Below are 22,278 nucleotides of genomic sequence, written 5' to 3' on the forward strand. Positions count from 1 at the left end.
ACTACAATTCCCAGGATTCTTTGGGGGAAACCATGTCTGTTTAAAATGACATAACAGCAGCTTTAAACGACAGTGCAGTTGAGGCCCAGTTCCCCAGGCTGCTGGAGGCCTACACCTCCCCTACCATTGAGGCTCACAAGATGCTGCATTCATTCAATTGCCTCCATGAGAAGCTGCACGTCTCTGGAACGCTCACGATACAACAGTGTACTAACATGTGCATGCATGCACGCATGCGCACATGCACACACACACTCACCATGAGATCAGGAGCAGAGTTTGGTCTCTGTGCAAAGAGGTCCTTCTCACCAGCCCCACCAGAGGTGCACAACCTGCCTGCAGGGCGCAGGGGTTTCTTAAAGAGGACGCCTTCCTATAAAGACAGGAAATTAGAGGTGTCTTGCAACTTTTAAAAGGGCACAGGAAGAAGCTCTTTAACCGTGCTCCCCCAGCCAGCAGGAGGAGAAAGGAAGAGGGAATTGCACCCATAAGGAGCATTCTGACAGCTTACATTTTCCCCGTTGCCTTTGAGCGCCGAGTTCCTCTCAACGACCCCAGGACTGTTGAATTCCTCGCAGTTAGAAATGTTTCTTAGCGTAGGACTCGCACCCAGAAACCGAACCTGTAAGAGGTCAAGCCATGGGAGAACAATGATCCATTTTGCCCCCTGGGTCAGGCTCCAGTGCGCTGTCTCTCAGGCAACCCCAAAGGCTACATTTTGAAATGCCCACAGGAAAGGGGAAACAAGTTTCTGCATTTCGACACCCCAGACACGTACAGTGGGTTAAATGCTAGTGCTCAGCCTAGTTGCACAAAGAGTCACTTGCCTCTGAGCATGTACAGATTTTCCCATCACAAGCACCCCCTCCTCCTCAGTGATTAGGGATGGCTTCTAGGTTAAAAGGACCCAACTCCTAAAACAACTCAAGGCTGGCAGTTTTTTCTTTCAAGAGTTCATGCACGAAACACAGCTTAATGGGCCTTTGTGAGGCTGGTCCAAGACAATTGGTAAACTTACCGGCAAAGACTGGATTCTTCTGATGGGGAAACTTTCACTGCAAACAAAAAGAGACCAGCCATCAGGGCCTGGCTAGCACGTACCCTTTGGAACCTCCTCCTAGGTCCACCGCTATTAGAAGGGCTTTTAAGTGCAGGCTTTTATCCCAGTCTATCTGAATTGGATTTGAAACCATTTTTATTAATGAAATTGTTTTAAATGTTTTCATTGTTTCAATTTTCATTGTCAGAAGACTCCAGCGGTACAGCCTTTTTCTTCTGAAGGTGAGAAAGTGCATGTCTGAACCCTCTCCCTTTACACACACACCCCTCTGTGTATACAGGGGCAGAATGACGGCAGAAACACAGGTGGGACGCCTTCCTGATACGCTTCCCCCCCCCCGTGGAAGGTATTTTCCACAAGGAACATTTCAAATGTACGGACTTTCACCAACACCTAACACACACCCCAGGACTAAGAGAGGGGCACAGCTCAGTGGCAGAACATTGGCCTGCATGCAAAAGCTGCCAGGCTCAACCTCTGGCATCTCCAGGTAGGACTGGCAATGTACCCAGTCTGAAACCTTGGAAAGCCGCTGCTGCCAGTCAGTGCAGACAGCACTGAGCTTGATGGACCACTGGTCTGACTCAGTATAACAGCTTACCATGTAAAGCCCAGGAAAACCTTTCCCACTAGATCAGCCTTTCCCAACCAGTGTGCCTCCAGATGTTGTTGGACCACAACTCCCATCAGCCTCAGCCAGCATTGCCAATGGTCAGGAAAGATGGGAATTGTGGTCCAACAACATCTGGAGGCACACTGGTTGGGAAAGGCTGCACTAGATATTGCTGGAAGTGCAGACTATCCCTTTAATCTGGTGAGAGAAACTACTCTTCCCAGCTGCTGGAATGGATAATTTCCAAAAAAAAAATACATTCATAAATGTGGCCTTAACAAGCCCACCCAACGCCCCAAGGCAGCTAGGGATAATAAATCCATTATTTAGAGCCTACAAGTCTTGGCGTGCTTAGGCGAGATACAGAAGGACTGAAGCAGAGAGTAAGAGGAAAGAAAGTGATTTCTGAAGCAAGCTCACAACCAGGGTGAAGTGGGAGGAATAAATCCCAAAGAGATGCAAGTGGCGCTGAGCATGTTGCAACCAACGCATAACAGGGGAAAGGCGGAGGGGAAGGAGGCAGAGAGTCACAGGACTTTCCTTGGCAACGGTGCCCTCCTAGGCTGGCAAACCATAAAGCCCCTCAAGGGATAAGAGTTTAGGAAGCTGCCTTAATCCAGGGGGGTTTGCACATTACATTCAACAATCTGGGCCCACAAAGAGCCCAGCTGCACAAATCAACAAGGGTGCCGTCTTTCACAGCAACACCTGCACGCAAGTACAGTAACATGGCCTGCTGGGTCAGGCCGGCAGCCCACTTAGTCTAGCATCCTGCTCTCACAACGGTCAACCACATGCACCAGTGGGAAGCCCACAAGGGGACCAGAGTACAACAGCGCTCTCCCTCTCCGTTGGTTTCCAGCAACATGTGTGGAGACAGATTATACCCGTGTTTAGTGTAATTTATTTATTTATTATCCGATTTATATCCCGGCCTTCCTCCCAGCAAGAGCCCAGTGTGTGATGTGTAATGCGTGAACAAGACTACTGAGTCAGACCACTGGGGCCCATCCGGCTCACCCGCTGGCAGCAGCTCGTCAGGGGTTTCAGAGAGGGAGCCCTACACTGATTTGATTTGAATATTTCTACCCTGCCTTTTGGCCCTCAAGGTGGCTTACAAAAAACACAAATATAGAGTACATCAATAAAGCATCAATAGTGCATCAGTAAAACATCAATAAAAGCAATACAATCTGCAAAAATTAAATAGTTAACCTTCATGAGATATTGATGGTTGAAATCATACAAACAGCACCTGGAGATGCTGGGTTCTGACCCAGGGTCTTGTGCATAAAAAGCCAACGCTCTCCCACTGAGCTATGGCACTTGGGCTGGTTTGAGTCTTCTAAGTGCCCCTTGACAGTGTATGTTGCTATGGGGGGAGGGGGGTGTCTCCAGAATGGAGTTGCAAAGGCTGTTGGGAAGCTGACTGCCTCCTTCTCAGCAGTGAGCCCCCCGCCAAACAACCTGCCATCCACCACAGCCAGATATATTCCTGTTAACCAGATGCGGCTGCAGGCAAGCGCCCGGCATGTTCTAGGGTGAAATCTCATTTTGCATGGGACGAGAGGGGGCCCCAAGGGATCTAGGAGGGCCCGACAGAATAAAGTTCACCTGGAGCAGAGGCCCACAAGCCTCTGCAACACCCCCCCAACACACACACACCCCAACAGGAGTGTATTGAGAGATGGATCAAAGGGGAAAAGAACGCTGGCTGACCCCAGGTAAATCAGAGATGGGCCCCAATTTGTTTTCCCATTTTAATCAAAAGGGGGGGACACCCTTAAATATTTCACTGCACTTACTTTTTGAAGACGCTCCGAGGTTCCAACACGGCCCTCTCAAATCTGTTAGATGAAGGAAACACAAGGTTTATTCCCCAACGCTCACGGGCATTACAGGAATGCAGGCCACGCAGCGGCAGGAGTGGCCAACGTGGGCACCCTCCTTACGTTGCCAGGCTCCCACCATCCCTGGCCACTGGCTGGGGCTGATGGGCGCTGCAAGCCCAGCAACTTCAGGAGGGCACCACGTTGGCTGTCTCCTGCTCTGCTGCTGAGGCAGGGCCAGGCATGCAAGCTGCTCTCTACGCCAGGCTGTGCCGCCCCCAAGGGAAGAGGAAAGACCAGGCACCCTGGAGGGAGGGAGGCAGGCACCCACAGGGCCATCAGCGCCCCTTTTACTCAAGGGAGTGAGCCCAGCTGCACAATGCCGTGAAAACTGGTGTCCAAAAATCAGAACTTGGGGGGGTGAGGAAAGGCTGGTGATGCAGAAGAAATCCTTCCACCCCACACAACCAAGACAATGGAAGAAACGTTTATAGTGCTATTGGTTATGGAAGATGGGGTTAGGTGGGGAGAAGCACAATGGGACATTGGAGAATATGCTGTAGATATTGTTATAATTGCTATGTTTGTTTTGTTTTATTTATTATTCTGTTATTATGTTATGTAAATTGTTGAGATTTATTGCTTACTTATGTTTATTTAAAACATGATGTATTGTTTTTCCTTTTAATTGTACTAAATATGAATTGTATATTATATATTGATTTTTATGTTGTAAACCGCCCAGAGAGCTTCGGCTATGGGGCAGTATAAAATTTTAATTAATAAATAAACCATGCCACTTCTCGAGGGAGCAGTCCTTGAGACCCTTTCTCGCCTTGGGGAAGGCCGTCATCGTCAACATCATCTAAACTTACGCTCTCCTCCCAACTCTGCACTTTTAAGTACTAAAAACAGGCCCATCTGCACTATACATTTAAAGCTCTACGATATCACTTTAAACAAGAGAGGCTTCCCTGCCCCCAACAATCCTGAGAGCTGTAGTCTGTTACGGGTGCAAAGATTTGTCAGGAGACCCTGTTCCCGCTCACAGAAATACAGTTCCCAGAGTCAAACCCTCTTCCCAGGGAACTCTGGGAATTGTAGCTCTGCAAGGGGAAGAGGGCTCTCCTAACAACTCTCTCCACTCTTCACAAACTACCCTTCCCAGGACTCTCTGGGGGAAGCCGTACCTGTTTGAAGTGGCACAATACTGCTCTAAATGCACTGTGCAGACAGAGCCAACGTTAAGCACTGTGCTGTACAAGGCAAGTTCCATTCCCCCACCGCCACTGAACTATGGACCCTTCTCTGCTGCACTGAGGGCTCACTCTCACTCACTCCCTTCCCACCCCGGGGCCAGGCCTTCTCGCACCACTCGAGTTAACAAGCGTGGCCCTGCTGCAGGGTGGTCTTTGTGGAGACCGTAAAGGGACAGAGCGGGCAGAGCTTGCCTGTTGCTGCTGACCCAGCCCTGCTTGGCAAGGAGGGAGGGATTCAGTCAGCCCAGCGGGCTCAGCTGGGAGCAGTGTGAAAGCAAAGGCAGGATAATGGAGAAAAGAGGATCAAAGAGGCTTCGTGAATGGAGACATGGGCCCAATGGGGGGCATTCCCATGGCAACAGATGCTGCTTGTGGCTTCCCACCTGTATGCAAATTGGGAGGGGGAGGGAAGGGGGGTCCACTCGGACACCATCTGCCAGGTACACGCCACAAGCCCAACCCAACCCCCCAAACCAATCCACGGGGTTATTCCTCTGCAGGTCAGAAATGTTTGCACAATACATACAATCAGATATTTGGTTTAATTCCATCAGAGCATGCAAGCCCTGCACTGCGGATCACTCCCTACTCAGCTCATGACCCCACACGCTACAACAAAGTCCGGAGGGCCAACTGGTTTTTGCCTGTGACGGCAAAATGGTAAAAGTGTTGTCAAGCGCTGGCTGGTAATTATGCAAAGAGCTGGTGGGGTGGGGAACTGGCTTGGTGGGATGCCCCAGAGGGAGTCACGCCCGCCCACCCCTTTGCAACACGGAGGGGAGGTGGGTTTGCAACCCCTTGCAGCACAATCTGCAGGTCCCCAACAAAACTGACCTGCCGAAGCATCAAGGGGAACACAGCACGCCTGCCCCTCCCCAGAAAGCCCCTTCTTACAAGCACAAAGCACAAGCCTACCACATCCATTCTAAAGGCCGCATATTGGGACCCCCCGCCACCGTCCACAGGCATGCACAGAGCTGAAACTGAAATATGCACAAGTCCTTCCTAATAGATTCAATTTGCGTGCAGTTTGTCCCAAGTACAAAGGGTCTCAGTAGAAGCAGCCCCATTCAAAAGGAGAGTGGATGCATGCTTTTTTCTAACACCTATGGAGATGAATCAATGCAAGCACAGATGAGGCAAAGGGACTGGACAGGAGAGGGAGCACTTAAGATCCTTCATTTGGACACTCCTGAGGAATGCAACTTTTTCAGGGCTCTCTCAAAGGCCAAGGAGGGGTGGGCTCAGGAATTCAGGCAGATGTTCCTGGTTTCAATGAAAGAAAGAAAAAGTTTCAGGCCGCCTCCTCCTTGGAGGCCTCGAAGACCATCTGTCCTAGTTACCCATTCACCAGCCAGGCAGCTGTCAAGGCCCAAAAAACTCCAGGGCAGGTGCAAGGCAATGGGGAAGAGATCTTCCTTAGCCTGCACTTTGTAAAGGAATATCAAACCATTTAACTTGTTAAAGCCCAAGTAACAGCCAATTTTTGAAAATCTCCAGTCGCTTCAGGACCCTAACCCTTTTGGAAGTGCTGAAAAATTTCCTAAACTAAACTAATTGCACAATCTCAAAAAGGTGCCTTTTAAAATGATGTTCTAAGGGAAAATGTAAGAGAACACATATTTTAACACACAAAAACTATTTCAATGTTGTATTCATTGCTGGGGGAGGGAGCGGGGAGAGAGAAGGACTTGCCTTGCTTTCAAGAGCCATCAGTACTGGGGACGTTTCCAGCACTACAGATTCACTGGCATGAATTTCAATGCCTCCCACCCCACCACAATGTCTGCTCTTGTTGCCTCGAGTCCACCTGCCCTTCAAGGGGGTAAGAGTCACTGCCTGCCTCCAGTCTCTCCAATTAACTGGGGTGGGGGGAGAGTTTTAATCAGTTTCTTAAATGTTGATAAACTGATTATCTGCAGCAATTTAAAGGCTGAAACACTTAGTATGCTGCAACCTTCTACGGTTAGAAGACCCTGGCAGAAAAGATCTGAGGACACAAATGGACCCCCCAGAGAGATTGTGGGTTCAGAGTTTCATCTGATGCTGTCAGTGAGAGATGTGAAGGGAAAAAACTGGAAACATCAGGAGGGGGAGCACTCTGTTTTCCATTTTCTTCCTGAATGTTTCCAGTTTCCCCCCCAAAATAAAGAGAAATATTGGGGGAGAATCCAGGTTTTTTTCCTGGCCTTCACATCTCTAGTCTGGGCACATCCACAAGGATACATAATTGAAAGCTGTAATTTGCTGTGGCTTCCCAACACACACTTGCATGCACTCTGCTCGGGTGCAAAATATAGCCACACTTGATTTATGTACATAAGGAGTACCCAACATAGTCCAACAGCATCTGTAGGGTGCTAACTCCCATCAGCCTCAGGCCAGCACAGCCAACCGCCAGGAATGATGGGAGTTGAGGTCCAACAGTGTCTGGAGCGCACCACGTTGCACAAGCACCACCACCCCTCCTGATGCACAAGTAGCCTGGGTGCGATTTCAGTAAAACATGCAGTGGTTTGAAAGCAACCATCAGGGTCACTCTGGGCTGCAGCTTCGTAGTGTCTTTCCTGTAAGCCTCTGAAGACATCGCAAACAGGAAACCACCAGAACATGAGAAGCCTTCAGCCACTGTGCCCTGAGAAATACGCTGGAGGCCTGCACCTTTCAGCGTAGGTTTCAAAAAAGCTGCACCTGGGGAAGGCAATCTATTTTCCAACCACTGAGCCGTCAGCTGGGAGTGGCACACCCAAAAGCTTCTTGCCTCCCGGTGGCAAAGGAGTTGCTGATGGGGTGGGGCGGGGAGATCTCTAACGCTCCACTGTTCCCCAACAGCAGAATCTTTAGCAGGAGACAGGGCTTTTTATTATTTAAATACTGCTGAGACAGAGATGGTTTCTGATAAGCAGTCGTCTCTCTTGTCAAGCTGAGCACATCGCATTAGATACGCAAGAGGAGATTTTACCTGACCAACAGTGCATCTGCGGCCCCTTGCTCTGTCTATCTCCAGCTTTACCTTCACAGCAAGCGAGAATTGGGAAAGAGAGTCTGCCTCTCCCTGCTGAACAGAGGCAACTCTGAGCAAGCAGGTCCGTCCCAGAACTCTTATTGTAAATATTATGTTTATTTATTACACACCCTTCACCAGCAGGACCCAGGACAGGTTACAACAATTTAAAAATCCGATATTAAAAAAAAATTAAAATTAGTGCAATGGGGGTGTGGGGAAGACATTCTGAAGGAACAGAACGCTTAGAAACAGCAGATTCCATGCGCACAAGGAGCAAAACACCAAGTGCTTCCTAAGTTCTCACCCCCCCAGGGATCGCCAATGTGGGCACCCGTGGGTGCACATTCACCCACAAAAGCCTTCCCTGGTCCCAGCAGGCTACCTTCCCCTGTCCCCCACTAAAATTAGGCTTGAGAGAAACAGAGTTCAATAGATTGAAAAAAGCAAATAGATTTCAGCACCTGTTTGGGTTGCATGCGCGCAACAGTTTCTCCAGTTTGCAAATGTGCCCAAAAAGGTTAGTGACCCTTGCTCTGAATTATGAAAACCTCTTTCTTGCTGGCTCTCCCCACTTACACACACAAAAAATGCTGCTCTTCAGTTCAATGCACTGAGGAGCTCCCACTCGAAGTGTGTTGATGTCATATCTTAAAACAGGGATGGGGAACCTCCCCCCCCCCATAAAGGACTGGTGACCCATGTGGGAAATCACTGGGGGACAAAGCCCATAGTGGGCAGAGACTAAAAAGCATTCAGAAGTCCAGCTCCCTGGCAACTGGGTCACCACAAAGATACAGGTCTGTTCTCCTGAATATCCCAAGAGCCTGAAACTTAAAGTTCAATTTAAACCTCAAAATTAAAAATTTAGGCCACTGCAGCTAAGATACTCAGCTACAAGGTCAAGAAGACTCCAGTTCCAACCTCACCATGTGGAACTCACTGCTATAGCTTTAGGCAAGGCACTCTGCCCTGCTCAGCATGCCAACCCACACACATCCCCTATAAGCAACATGGGGATAAGAGTGACCTACTTGGCAGCATTGTCGTATGGTTAACATAAGGTGTTATAGGCACCATGCACACTTTGCATTAATTTCACGCCTGCATACAGGCTCTCTCCACCCATTCTACCAGAGGCCACGCAATAAACTTTGTTCCACTGTGGTGTATGATCCTAGGTATACAACATTACAGCCCACCTTGGAAGGACCTTGTTGATATGGTATGAGAAAGGATGGGGGGGGCAAGGGAGGGAGAGATTGCAGGGGCAGGAGAGGGGACGGGGGCTGGAACAAAGCCAAGCACCTTCACACAGACCCCCCAGGGAACTGGGAGAATTTATCAAATAGATTAGTCACTGTGGATGCAAACTTCCCTGGAATACCAGCATCGTGGTATTCGTGGCACTTGAAACACATTAGACAAGGGAACAAAGGCTATGTTAAGCCACAAGCAGTAAATGGATTAGGAGAGCCAGAGGGGGAAACATCCTCAGCTTTGCAAAACGAAAAAAGAAAGAAAAGTCACCCGAAAACTTCCGAGCTGTAACCCTGCAATGACACCTCCCAGCAAACTCAAGACCCAATTATATTCCGTACCCCTCTTCAGCAGCGTGTTAACCCTCTCAGCAGAATGTTCTCATGCAATCCCCAAAGAATGGGCCTGATCCTTTTAGGCTTTAACCCTCTTCAGGACGCATCTAGCATACACTGCAGACTTAAAACTGGTTTGGAGCCTGAACTATTGCAATCAGAGTTGCACGCGTCAGGTACAAGTTCACACCAGAGCAGAAGCAGCCCAGAATATGCTGAACAAGCAGGGAATTCAGCTTCCCAAGAATGCCAGGTTTCAAATTCAGAGAGGGAATGGCAAAGTCCTTGTCCTCAGGGTTGGAAGGAGAAGCCTGAAAATGCATGGATGAATGCCCGCTGAATTCTCAAGAAGCCAAGAGCCCTTCCAAAGGCCCTTTCTTTGACTAGCAAGACCAAATCTGCATGAGTAGGTCACAGCTTTTTGGGTCCAGGATAGACAGGGCCTTTATTTTACTTTCTAGCACAGACTTCACAGCACTGTGGTTATAGTTCAACTGAGGACGCCAACGATTCTTCTCCAGCGATACTAAAACCCTTTCTCTGAAGGACTTCAGTACCCAAAATTCGTCAACTCACCGCCACAGCCCAAAGGAGGTCTCGTGTTTGCAGCAAAGAAGTGCACTTTATTGGGCACTGAAACCAACCAACACCCCCCCCCCCCGGCTGATTAAATATCAGCACATATTTCCAACTTACGCATCTTCAAAGTTCTCCATGTCTGGCTCTCCAGGGGAATCTGGACCCATACCTGCGTCAACAACAAAAATACACTCATCTGATGCAGCAGCAATGCTCAGAGTACAGCTCAGAGGGAGGGAGCTTCCAAATCCCCAAGACTCCACCTTTGAGAACTTTTGAGAGGGTCTTCCCTTACGATGTCGCACTCTGCATCGTGGGCTAAGGAGGTTGACAGAACTGGGAGAAGATGGACTTGCGCTTGGAGTGCTTATGGGACAACCGTGGGCAAAGAGTTGTATGGCATTTTCTACTCGGAGAAGCAGAGAGGAGGCATATATTTAGGTGGTGAGTAAGTGTCAGGGCTTGGAAAGAAGAGGGAATCTTCCTGAATTCCCAAAATGAGGTCTGCCTAGCTGGGCCGGGAATGCCATGACACCACCCCAGTCTCAAGGGTGCGGGACCACCACAGGGTCTCCATCGAGAATGGAAGAGGGTTGCGAGCCACCAGCACTCCCGTCCTGCCAGAAAGCCTCCACAAACCAGCCAACCACTCGAAGGAAGCTAGTGGGGATGTCCCCCCCCCTTATCCACTCCCCCTATACAGCCCTTCCGCTCGCTGCCCCCTCACCCAGCTTCTGGGCATCTGTGTGTGGGCGCAGAAGCCCACCAGAGAAGCCCTCCTGCACGTTTCAGCACCCCCAAGCAGGTCAAAAGCAAGTAGGGGACACAACTGTGCCTGCATCCACAGGCTCTGCCATGTCGCTGAGGTACGGGGAACCTGTGGCCCTCCAGATGTTACTGAACTGCCGCTCTCCTCATCCCCGGCCATTAGCCATACTTTCTCGGGGCTGATGGGAGCTGTAGTTCAGCAACAACCGAAGGGCCAAAGGTGCCCCACACCAGATGTAGCTGGACAACAACTCCTACCACCCCTGACCGTTGCCCATGTTGGCTGAGGCTGACAGGGGAGTTTCACTTCAGCGGCATTGGGAAGGCCACAGATTCCCCTGTATAGAGACTGCTTCAGGCCAGGCCAACGCATGACCTTAGAAATGCAGGAAGCCACATCCTGCGGATGCTTAGGCAAGCATTGCTGTGACTTGGCCTTCTTTACCTAAGAGATCAGAGGCCTGCTGATATGGCGGTAACCTCTCTCTGGAATCTTATCAAGGAAAATAAGCCAGAAGGTGGGGAAAGTAGCAAGACGTTTCTCTCACCAGCCTTCCCCAACCTGGTGCACTCCAGATGTTGCTGAACTACAACTCCCATCAGCCGCAATAGCGGAGGATGATGAAAGTTTTAGTCCAATCAACTTGAGGCCACAGACTAACCACTCTTGCTCCATGTGATTGAGAGCACTCTCCTTCATCCCAGAGAGGAAAAAGAGTCAAAGCTGTTTTGTAGACCTTGCAAATATCTGTTTTCAAGAGCAGCAAAGTACTTAAGAGATTAACCTGCAAGGTGTCTGGGGCAAAAGGGTGCCTGGGAACCACATGGCTCCTTGGGTCTGTTTGGTTACATAAACAAAACCATCTGCACACGCTCTGAGGTACCCCAGAGGCAGGGGGCTTGGCTCACTTAAGCTTTGGAGATTCTGCTTTCCCCCTTCTGAGTCGCTTACTATACCCTTACAAAACATTAAATACACAAATAAGCCAAACCAGGGGCCCCCGTCCGCACGCCAGTAAGGTTTCCAGGGTTGCAACCAAGAAAACCTCCTCACCCTTGTCTATCCTCATCCCAGACTGGACTAAGGGGGGCAAAACTTAACTTGAGGAAGTTAACCCTCTAACAGCAGGAGACAAGAAATGCAAGTACAGGCAGCAAGGAATTGGTATGCATGCCGCTACATGCCCCTGGGCTCCGCTTCAGCTGGGGGTAGGGCTAAGCGAGGAGTCCCCAGCTTAACAAAAAAGATGCTTTGGGAAGACTGGGGGAGGAGACAGGCTTCAAATGGGTTCTCTAGACGAAAGCTCCCAGCATAAAGGGCAGCCAGAGTGGGGCGGTGCTAGAGAAGCAATGGACACCAGAAGGGATACACTGGCATACAAGGGCAGAGAGAAATTTCACCGCCCCACAGGAATGGTAGTCGTGGCTCCAACTCCTTCAGTCCCATCACCACCTTCCCCTCCCACCCCACAGGGCTCCAGAACAAAGTGCCTGGGGAACCGCTGAGGTGGAAGGAGGCACCTCCTGCACCCTCCTCTGGGGCTACAGAGGTGTCAGCAGGCAGAGGGCAGTCAACCGAGTCAACCCAACACAGAGGTGATAGGGCAGGTTGGCCAGTTTCCCAGGGCCCTCTCTCTGTTGCTCTCCGGGCGCTTAAAGGCTCAAATGCAAAGCAGATTTCAAAAAAGTTTACAACTGTCATGGCTCCTTTCCCTGGAGGAAGGCCAGCAATTGTAGTTTTTAGTGCAGAGTGACAAGTGTTGCATGAAAATGAAAACCTCTCTCAGAACTATTATTCCCAGGGTTCCTTGGGAAGAAGAGGCATGGCTTTTGCAGTAAGCTAACAGAGTGTGTGTGTGCGTGTGTGGGGGAAGACACATTAGTCCAGGCCAGAGCAATCCACTCTTGAATTGCTGCACAAAGCGGAGAATCCAACAGGTGTTGTTCTCCTGAACCCATCATACACCACATAGCAAGCAGGTCATTTTTTAAAAGCTTCTGTCATATCGTTAGATGAAGCACAGGAGCCTCTTTTGGGAAGGGAGCTGGCATCCAGCTCCAACTGCAACCGATCACTGACCTGAATCTACAGACTCCTGCGAAGACTCCGACGAGACCGAATCCTGCGAGGACCACTCCTTCTTGAAGTCCAGGCCCAGCCTCTTTCTCCGCTTCGGCGTGTCACAATCACTGTAACCAGGGGGGCTGGGGGGAGAAAGACACCCCACAATTTAAGAGGTTCAGAATACAAGAAGCCTCTGATTTGTTTACATCCTGCCTTGCCTCCAATGAGCTCAAGTGGGCCTTACATAGTTCTCACTCCCATTTTATCTACACAACCTCCTTGTGAGGTAGGTTGTGCCAGTCAGTCTCTGAAGCCCATGGGCTTTATGGCCAAAGAGAGATCTGAACCTGGGTCTCCCCAGTCCTAACTCAACACTGTAGCCATTTTAAGATTAAAAGATATTACACTCATGCCCTTTCCAGTAATCTCCCCCTTTAAAAAAAAAATGAACCTGGGAGAGAGTTCTGTGAAACTCAAAAAGCTTGCTCACTCCTTTGCAGCTATCCATTGGTCCTTAAAAATGAAAGAGAGGCAAAGAGCAGCTGTTCATCTCCTTATTGTCAACATTTCTCTTCACCAGATGTGGGGAAACTTTAGTCCTCCAGGTGTTGTTGAACTACAATTCCCATCAGCCCCAGCAACCATGTCCAATGGCCAGGGACGATGGTAGCTGTAGTTCAGCAACATCTGGAAAGCCTCCACTCTTGACCTTGGAAGGCTCACCAAGTTCCAGACCTCTGGGCTATATGCAAAGCTGCATTTATTTTATTTACTGAGTACGCAGAGCAGTCGGTTGGGTGGACACCTTGGAGATTAGGCTCTCCTTGCACAAACCGCTTTGAAACATAATGGGGCTTAGCCAGCCATCTACCACAGAACAGGCATCTCACCACATGTCGCAGATGCAAGCACAGAGGTGCTTAATGATTAACCTACTGCACTATAACCCCGGGCAGGCTGGGTTGGATAATGTGATGGGTGAGGCGGCTTGGCCAGCCTAACTGCCAATGCAAGATAAATGAATATCTAGCACCCATTTCCTCTCTCCACCCAGCCACAAAAATGTTCTGCCGGAACATCAAGGAAGCGGGGCCAGATGATTCTAAATGCCAAGAAGGGAAGTGACCAAGCTGAGGTCACGCAAGAGGAACAGAGGAAGCCTCCTCAGACCAGCCTATTTGGCCTCCTTTTAGTTCAGCACTGTCACCATTGCTTTGCAGGCAGAGTAGAGGATTTCACCTCACCCGATCTGATCTTGGCCCTTTCGGCTGAAAGGTGCTGAGCGTTTGAACCTTGTGGCTTCTACAAGCACAGCAGGTGCTTCTCTACCCACTGAACTGTGCTTCCCCCCTCCCAATGTGTTTTGATTGCATACTGGAGGCCTGGGCACTTCTCTGAAGAACTCCCCCCCCCCCAAATCTCTCTCAGCTACAACATCTGGCTTTAAGAGGGCAACCAAAGCAACCAGGAAGGAAGGCGCCACAGTGCTTTTTTCCAACTGGGGGGGAAAGCGCACTTCAGAAGCTGAAAGCAGAGTGGGGGGGAGAGTCCTCCCACCAGAGGCAGAAAAGCAGGGAACTCGTTACAAAGCCTTGGAACCTGCGTGGACAGACCAAGGACCTGGCGCAGTACAAGGTACCTTCCTATATTCCTAACTCTGAGTAGAAGGTGGTTTTGCCAAACCACAAGGCTACCTCCCACAGCGCCCGCGAAGCAAAGGGCTTCAGAGCTACTGGGCAGGCTGCAGACGGCCCTTGCAAAAGGGCCCAAGACGACTCTTGGTTTTGGTCCCTGGCATTCAAACAGGGCACAGACACTGTAATTGTAAACACAACCATCGTTTTAGAAGCATCTTGTTTTTGTACAAAAACTTCCCTTCTACCCTGGAAGAAGAAAAAAAACTTTGGTGCACCCCACCACATGTAATACGTGCAAACATACTTGCTTTGCTGCACACGCACATGAGTGGGAGGGTACACCAGACACCCTGCATGCATTTCTGCTGCGTGCACAGATGTGATATTGTGTAGAAAACCAGTCCCCCAACAGAGAAAGAAGGCAGCCCCGAGACAGGCCTCAGGAAAGAGAGGCTCAAGGGGAAGGGAGAGGAAGTGGTGAGAACAAAGGATGAGGGGAGAGAGAAGGAGGGGCATAATAACCCCAGAAGGAGGGCAGAAGGGAACCCTTAAAAATGAAATGGACCGCCTTCAAGTCGATTCCGACTTATGGCTTCCCTATGAATGGGGTTTTCATGGTAAGCGGTATTCAGAGCGGGTTTCCCATCGCCTTCCTCTGAGAGGCAGTGACTGGCCCAAGGTCACCCAGGGAGCTTCATGGCTGCGTGGGGATTCGAACCCTGGTCTGTCAGGTCGTAGTCCAACACCTTAACCACTACACCACACTGGAAATGGAGGGTCACACCGACTTCAACCCATGCTCAGTTAAACCGCCATTTCCTTTCCCTTCTCATTTCTGAGCAAGGATGCATCTCAGGGGCCCAAATATGCAGCTTTGGGTTGCAGCCTCATCTTGTGTTTCCACTGACTAGGAAAATGGGCAAGAATTCCTTTTTGCACTTTTTAAAAAAACTAACACCCTAGAAAGCCTCAGGGCTACTGCTTGCTTGAGGTCCCCACTCCACCCCAGGAGAGCCTGTTCTCTCCACAACCCTGCCAGGTTGCCCTGGCCAGAATGGGGCATCAGCAGGCCACTCTGGGGACAACCTCTTCAACCGGCTCCAGGGTGAACACACCAGATCCCCGCCCAGCCAGACCCATCTTAGGCATGCTGACTCAGCTGCCCTTAATTCAACAGGATAGCAGACACCGGGCCCCATTTGCCCAGTGGTGTACTAGCCGTATCCTTAAGCAGGCAAGTGATTTTCCTCCAGCAAAGTGCTACAGCCTGATTAGGAATAAGGGAAGGTTTTTTACGCCTGGATTAGTGGATTTTGTCAGCAGGCTGCATGTATGTGCATTAAGTAATGACTGCAGATTAATTAACAGAGTGCTAATGGGGAGGCAACAGAAAAACCCCACAAAGCCCAAGAAAGCACTGTATGTCCTCATTTCTAGTGCATCCAGATCCTACAGACTGTGTGATGTGCAGTGGTTATAGTGTGCTATGCTAAGGGTGGGATAGTGGGGAATGAACCGCACTGAACTCAGCAGGCCTTACTTTCAAGCAAAGGCACCCTGGACAGCGAGGCCCATTCCTTATTCCAGAATACAGGCCCCTTGAGGCCCCTGAAAATGAACCAGTGGGTGCACCGCAGTCCATATCAACAGCACCACCAAGAGAAATTACAAATGGGGAAACAAGTGAGAAAGGGGAAGGGTTGGGAATGAAACCCTGGAGAGCTGCTACCAGTCAGTGTAGACGATACTGAGCAAGATGACCCAATGGTCTGACTCAGTGTAAGGCAGATTCCTATATAAGAGAAACTATGTGTGTATTATGCATTCTCACAGACACACACGCGCAGATCCTGCTTGCAGGTTTCCCAGAAGAGGCATCTGGTTGGCCACTGTGAGAACAGGATGCTGGACAGATGGCCCCTTTTGCCCCAATCCAGCTGCAGGAAGATGCCTTATACGGAGTCAATCAGTCCATTTAGCTCAGTACTGTCTACACTGACCGGCAGCAGCTCTGCAGGATTCCAAACTGGGTGCAATTCCCAGCCCTCCTCTTGACACAGGGCAGGGAGTGCAGTCAGAGGAAAGGACATGTAAGCGTTACACAACCCAAGGAGCACCCACAGAAGGTGTGGGGGACCCTTGGCCCCTTCCGGATGTTGCTGAACTGCAACTCCTATCACCCCTGGCTTGCTGGAGCTGCCGGGAATTGTAGTTCAGCGACTTCTGGAGGGCCAAAGTCTCTCCCCACCGAACCTAAACGCAAACTAATTACAGCGGCCAATTAACAAGGCAAAACTTAAGGAATGGGAGGCGTGGGGGGGGGGATGTGGCCCTCCTGATGTTGCTGGACTTGCAACTGCCCCCGTCCCAGACGGCCGGCCCAGCTGGCTTGCAGGGCTAATATGAGTTCGAGTCCAACCACAGCTGGAAGGCCACCGACGTCCGTCCGTCCCCCCACCCCAGCCTCGGGGCTCTCCAACACGAGAAGCCGGCACGCTTGCGCTCGCAAGTGGAGACGGGTAGGCGGCGGCGATCTGGTTCGCTCTGCCGCCCAGCTCCGCCGGAGCCTGCCATTCCTCCGCAGTCCCCGCGCGGATGCCACGGGCTGGCCTGCTGCAAAGAGGGACGCGGAACCCCGGCCACGCGCGCCCCCTCCACGTGGCCCTGCGAAACTGCCCGCAGCAGGTAAGGCAGCAGCAGACGCAGGCGGGAAGGCAAAGAGCTCGGGCCCGCCCCGACATTCCTGCTCCCGGGAAACCTCCCATTGTCCGACGCCGGCCCACGCGGTCCCGCTCCCCGCCCTCCCCCGCTACTCCTTGCACCCTCTCCGACCAGCTGAGGGGGTGGGTGGCAAGGGAGGCTTGCTCGGGAAGGCTGCTTTAAACAGAGGCATAGATGGGCAAAAGTTGCAACGGTGCAAATGCACACACGTGCTATTCAGGGCCCCTCTAACAATACCTCTCGCAACTCCCCACCTTTTAAAAAAATCATACATGCATGCATTAAGACGCAGGACAGAAACTCCTTTCACATTTGCAGCCAACCCCTCGATTGCTTTAAAAAGGTTGCTCAGAGTCCTCTCCCCATCCCCGCTCTATCTCCTCCTGCGCACAGCCTATTTTCATCCCCCCCCCGCCACGTACGCATGTACAGAAAAAAATAAAATCAGAGCGATAACCCCTTTCAGACGTGCACTATTCTTCTCCCCTGTATGTCCCCGGCCCGCGCAGCGCGCGCCTTACCTCCCTAGGCCGGCCAGCTTGTCCATATTCAGGGCCAAAGTGGTCACCGGAGACATCACGCCGCCGGCTGCGGCTTCCGCGGGGAAAAGAGGCTTCACCCCGGCCAGGAGACTGCAAGACAGACCGAGGAGCTTCCTCGGTCTCCTGGCTTCTCGGCAAGGCTCGGGGGAGCTCCCGGGGGGCCCGTCCATCTCCATCTGGCGCGGCCCAAAGGAAGAGGCGCTGGCTCGCGACACCGGCCCTTCGATGCGCCGCGCTTGGGAAGGGGGAATGCCCGGGGCCAGCTGCCTGGCTAGCTGGAGGAAGCAGGCTCACAGGCTCGCCGAGCGGCGGAGGAATCGCAGGAGGAGGCGGCGGCGTCCCACTCGCTGTAGAAGCTTAAAGCGCACCGCCAAGAACTGCACTGCTCGGGAATGGGAAGGGAAGCGGGAAAAACGAGGACAGACGCTGCAGGGGCAATAAAAAAGGAGAGCTGCCAGCCTCGGGAGAATGGGTTTTGTAGCAGGCGTGGGGGGCGGGAGGGAGGCTCGGCTCCGCCCCGCTTCGCTACGCGCACCCGGTGGCTCCTTCTCCGCCCGCCAGCAGGCCTCGCGTTGATATTCGAAAAATAACAGAGCCAAGAGGCGCGCAGGCAGCCAATTGCACTCCGGATGAAAATGGGCAGGAAGCAGGCGAGGAGGAGGAGGGTATGAAAAATGCATACAAATATATGCGCGGGTGGGACAGAGAGAAGGGGTAGATATGCGCGCTATCACGCATGAAACAGCTGGAAAAGCAGCGACTCAAGAAGAGCAGAAATGAAGGGAGCACATGCCGGTGTTTTAAAGAGGAGATGAGGATAATGTTGTTGTTATTAATTTTTTACCCACCCTTCACAAAAGCAGCCTCAGGGCAGGTCGCAACAATTTAAAATTCAATACAGTATTAAAACCAGTTAAAACAAATCACAGTCACCGGAGCAGAATGTCACACACAGGAATTAGTCATATGGAAAGGAATACTACTACTCCCTGTCTTAAAAGAAAAAAGATCCTGCCGTATTTCCAGCATTTCTTGTGGCTTACAGAACATGTAGATACAAAGAGGGCAAGCACTGCAACATGCACACCACCCAGGCTCGTTGCAAGGATTGTGGCCGGTGAGAGGGTTGCTAGCCAGGTCCATCTGTTGCAGCAAAAACAACAAAGAGGCTTGTGGCACCTGAAAGGCTAACAGGTTTTATGCTGGCACCAGGTTCTGCGAATGTCTGTCCATTTCCTCAGAAGAAGTGGGTTGTAGGCCCTGGACGGTGACTGTTGCAATGAATCTGTAAGCCTTTAGGTTACCACAACACTCTTTCTCGAAATGATGGGGAGCACTTTGCAGACTCTAAAGCAGACCGGATGCCTTCCAGATGTTTTGTACGATTAAATCCCTATCCAGAATGGTTGTACAATGCAGGGGCTAATGGGAATTGTAGTCTAAAATCTCTGAAGGGCATCAAGGTTGGGAAAACCTACTCTAAACATTTTTTATTATTTTATGAATAGCCCACATGAGTCTCAAGGTGATGTTTATAAACACACTATAAAAACAACTAACGATAATTTTCAAACCAGTAAAAAAACAAGGCTTTAAAATACAGAATAAATATCTAAGGCAGAGGCCTTTTCACCCAACTGGAAAAGCTTTTTGAAACAAAAATGTCTTCAATCATATTGATGTTATGGAGGTGGAGAAGAAGGGGGATCCATTTCGATTCTGCTGGATCAAACATTTCCCCAGAACAAATAGAAAAGTAAGCTGTTTGTGTCTTGTGCATATAGAATCACAGAATCATAGAGTTGGAAGGGGCCTACGAGGCCATCGAGTCCAACCCCCTGCTCAATGCAGGAATCCAAATCAAAGCATCTCCGACAGATGGCTGTCCAGCTGCCTCTTGAAGGCCTCCAGTGTCGGAGAGCTCACTACCTCTCTAGGTCATTGGTTCCACTGTCGTATGGCTCTAACAGTTAGGAAATTTTTCCTGATGTTCAGTCAAAATCTGGCTTCCTGCAACTTGAGCCCATTATTCCGTGTCCTGCACTCTGGGACGATTGAGAAGAGATCCCGGCCCTCCTCTGTGGCAAGCTTTCAAGTACAGTAGGGCCCTGCTTTTCGGTGTTCTGCTTCTCTGCGTTCTGCTAATATGGCGGTTTTCAGTTACAGTAGGGCCCCACTCATATAGTGCTTGTTCTGCTTTTTTGGCGTTTTTCAGCATGACATGCTCCAAGAAGGGCGTTGGGTGCCATTTTATTGTCGGTGTTCCACTTATCGGTGATTTTCGCTTTTCAGTAGGGGTCTGGAACCTAACACGCCGTATGAGTGGGGCCCTACTGTACTTGAAGAGTGCTATCCTATCTCCCCTCAGTCTTCTCTTCTGAAGGCTAAACATACCAATTTCTTTCAGTCTCTCCTCATAGGGCTTTGTTTCTAGTCCCGTGATCATCCTTGTTGCCTTCCTCAGAACCTGTTCCAGTTTGTCAGCATCCTTCTTAAAGTGTGGTGTCCTGGACTGGATGCAGTGCTGGACACAGTACTGAAGATGAGGTCTAACCAGTGCCAAACAGAAGTATAGATTTGGGAACTATACTTCTGTTAATGCAGCCTAAAATAGCATTTGCCTTTTTTGCAGCCACATCACACTGCTCACTCATATTCAGCTTGTGATCAACAACAATCCCAAGATACTTCTCGTATGTAGTATTGCTGAGCCAAGTATCCCCCATCTTATAACTGTGCATTTGGTTTCTTTTTCCTTGGTGTAGAACTTTGCACTTATCCCTGTTAAATATCATTCTGTTGTTTTCGGCCCAATGCTCCAGCCTATCAAGATCCCTTTGAATTTTCTTTCTGTCTTCCAAGGAATTAGCTATCCTTCCCAATTTATACATAAACATTCTCTTTTTTTAGGGAGGGGAGAGAGAAGCAGCAGGGGGCAGAGGGGATGGCAAACTCTCAATGTTCTAAATATGCCCCAATACAGTTGCCGACCTGTTCTCTCACTGCCAAAGGCCCTGATGGATGCTCTAATTATGGTACAATGTAAGAATGCAAGTAACTTCAAGATTTTAAAATTACTCTTATTTGTGTATCCCTTGCATTCCACCAGCCTCTTACAGTGGTGTAAATAGCGTAAGGTTTTCAATAGATTTAATCCTATTAGCTTCAGAATGCTGATTCTGAAACACAATGAAGCTGGTTTAATTGCATTGCAACAGGAGATGCCCTCAGGTGTGACAGCTCCTTCAGAAAACATCCCTTTTCTGATGCTTTTATTCTACACATGTGCATGGGTTTGATTTGCTTGTGACTAAAATTCAGTTTTGAAGCCACTGAATTTCAAAGCGCTTTCATTCAATTAGAGTAGACTTTCCTCAAACTAGTGTCCTGCAGATCTTTTGGATTACAACTCTTATCAGTCCCAGCCGGCATAGACAATGGTCAGGGATTATGGGAGTTGTAGTGCAGCAGCTGTTCTGGTTTCCTCACCTTATAAAGGATATTGTAGAGTTCTGAAAAGGTTCAGAAAAGGGCAACCAGAATGATCATGGGGATGGAACGACTCAGAAAAGGCGAGTCAAAGGTGACATAATAGAAGTGTATAAAATTATGTATAAAATTATGCATGGCATGGAGAAAGTGGGTAGAGAAAAGTTTTTCTCCCTCTCTCATGATCTTAGAACTTCGGGCCATGCAATAAAGATGAATGTTGGAAGTTTTGTGTTTTTTAAAATGTTTTTAACCTTTTTCTAAAAAAATGTCTTGAAAGTTTTTTTTAAAAAAGTTGTTAAATATGTTTTGTTTTAATGTATTTTAAAGTCTGTATTTATGATGTTTTAAAGTGTTTTTAGTGCTTTTGTTTGCTGCCCTGGGCTCCTGCTGGGAGGAAGAGTGGGATATAAATCAAATATTAAATAAATAAATAGGTTTTAGGACAGACAAAAGCAAGATTTTTTTCACACAGTGCATAATTAAAAGTATGGAATTTACTACCACAAGAAGCAGTGATGGCCACCGACCTGGATGGATTTAAAAGAGCATCTAGACTAATCAGTCAGAGGCAGCATGCTTCTGAAAACCAGTTGCCGGAAGCCTCAGGAGGGGAGAGTGTTCTTGCACTCGGGTCCTGCTTGCGGGCTTCCCCCAGGCACCTGGTTGGCCACTGTGAGAACAGGATGCCGGACTAGATGGGCCACTGGCCTGATCCAGCAGGCTCTTCTTATGTTCTTATGTTCTTAATTCATGCTGGATAATCAGTGGCTACTAGCCACAATGGCTGTATTCTTCTACCTCTACTGTCAGAGGCTGTATATCTCTGAATTAGGGTTGCTGGGTTCAGGGCCTGAGACTGATCCTGTATCTTTAGGAGAAGAGAAAGTCAGCCAAGTGCTGGTTGAATTCTCCCTTCCTCCTGCACACCTTTTGAAGATACAGAAGACTTCTTGGTTGCCAGGCCCGGCCTCCAAGAGGTCTTCCATATCTTTAAAAGTTGTGCAGGGGGAATTCCACCTTGTGGTTTTTCTCATTACAGTGTTGCAAGAACACCTGCACTTGGCTGACTTTCTCTTCTCCTAAAGATACAGGATCAGTCTCAGGCCCTGAGCCT

General features: G+C 49.7%; 2 protein-coding genes across 2 annotated transcripts in view; one reads left to right on the forward strand and one right to left on the reverse strand.

Annotated features, from left to right (window-relative positions):
- Positions 1-18,268, reverse strand: part of CDC25B (cell division cycle 25B) — a 36,457-nt gene extending 18,189 nt beyond the window's left edge. The window contains exons 1-7 of the mRNA XM_061583629.1: positions 17,652-18,268; positions 12,788-12,912; positions 10,057-10,108; positions 3,479-3,520; positions 1,019-1,055; positions 512-622; positions 260-373 (exon numbers count right to left, since the gene is read on the reverse strand). Of these exons, the coding sequence (XP_061439613.1) occupies positions 260-373; positions 512-622; positions 1,019-1,055; positions 3,479-3,520; positions 10,057-10,108; positions 12,788-12,912; positions 17,652-17,848 (678 nt within the window). The 5' untranslated portion in view covers positions 17,849-18,268. The remainder of the gene's footprint in view (positions 1-259; positions 374-511; positions 623-1,018; positions 1,056-3,478; positions 3,521-10,056; positions 10,109-12,787; positions 12,913-17,651) is intronic.
- Positions 17,047-22,278, forward strand: part of SPEF1 (sperm flagellar 1) — a 52,661-nt gene continuing 47,429 nt past the window's right edge. Inside the window, exon 1 of the mRNA XM_061583631.1 lies at positions 17,047-17,094. The gene's annotated coding sequence lies outside the window, so the exon portion shown is untranslated. The remainder of the gene's footprint in view (positions 17,095-22,278) is intronic.

The sequence above is a fragment of the Rhineura floridana genome, chromosome 9 (assembly GCF_030035675.1).
Source record: "Rhineura floridana isolate rRhiFlo1 chromosome 9, rRhiFlo1.hap2, whole genome shotgun sequence".
Taxonomy (NCBI): domain Eukaryota; kingdom Metazoa; phylum Chordata; class Lepidosauria; order Squamata; family Rhineuridae; genus Rhineura; species Rhineura floridana.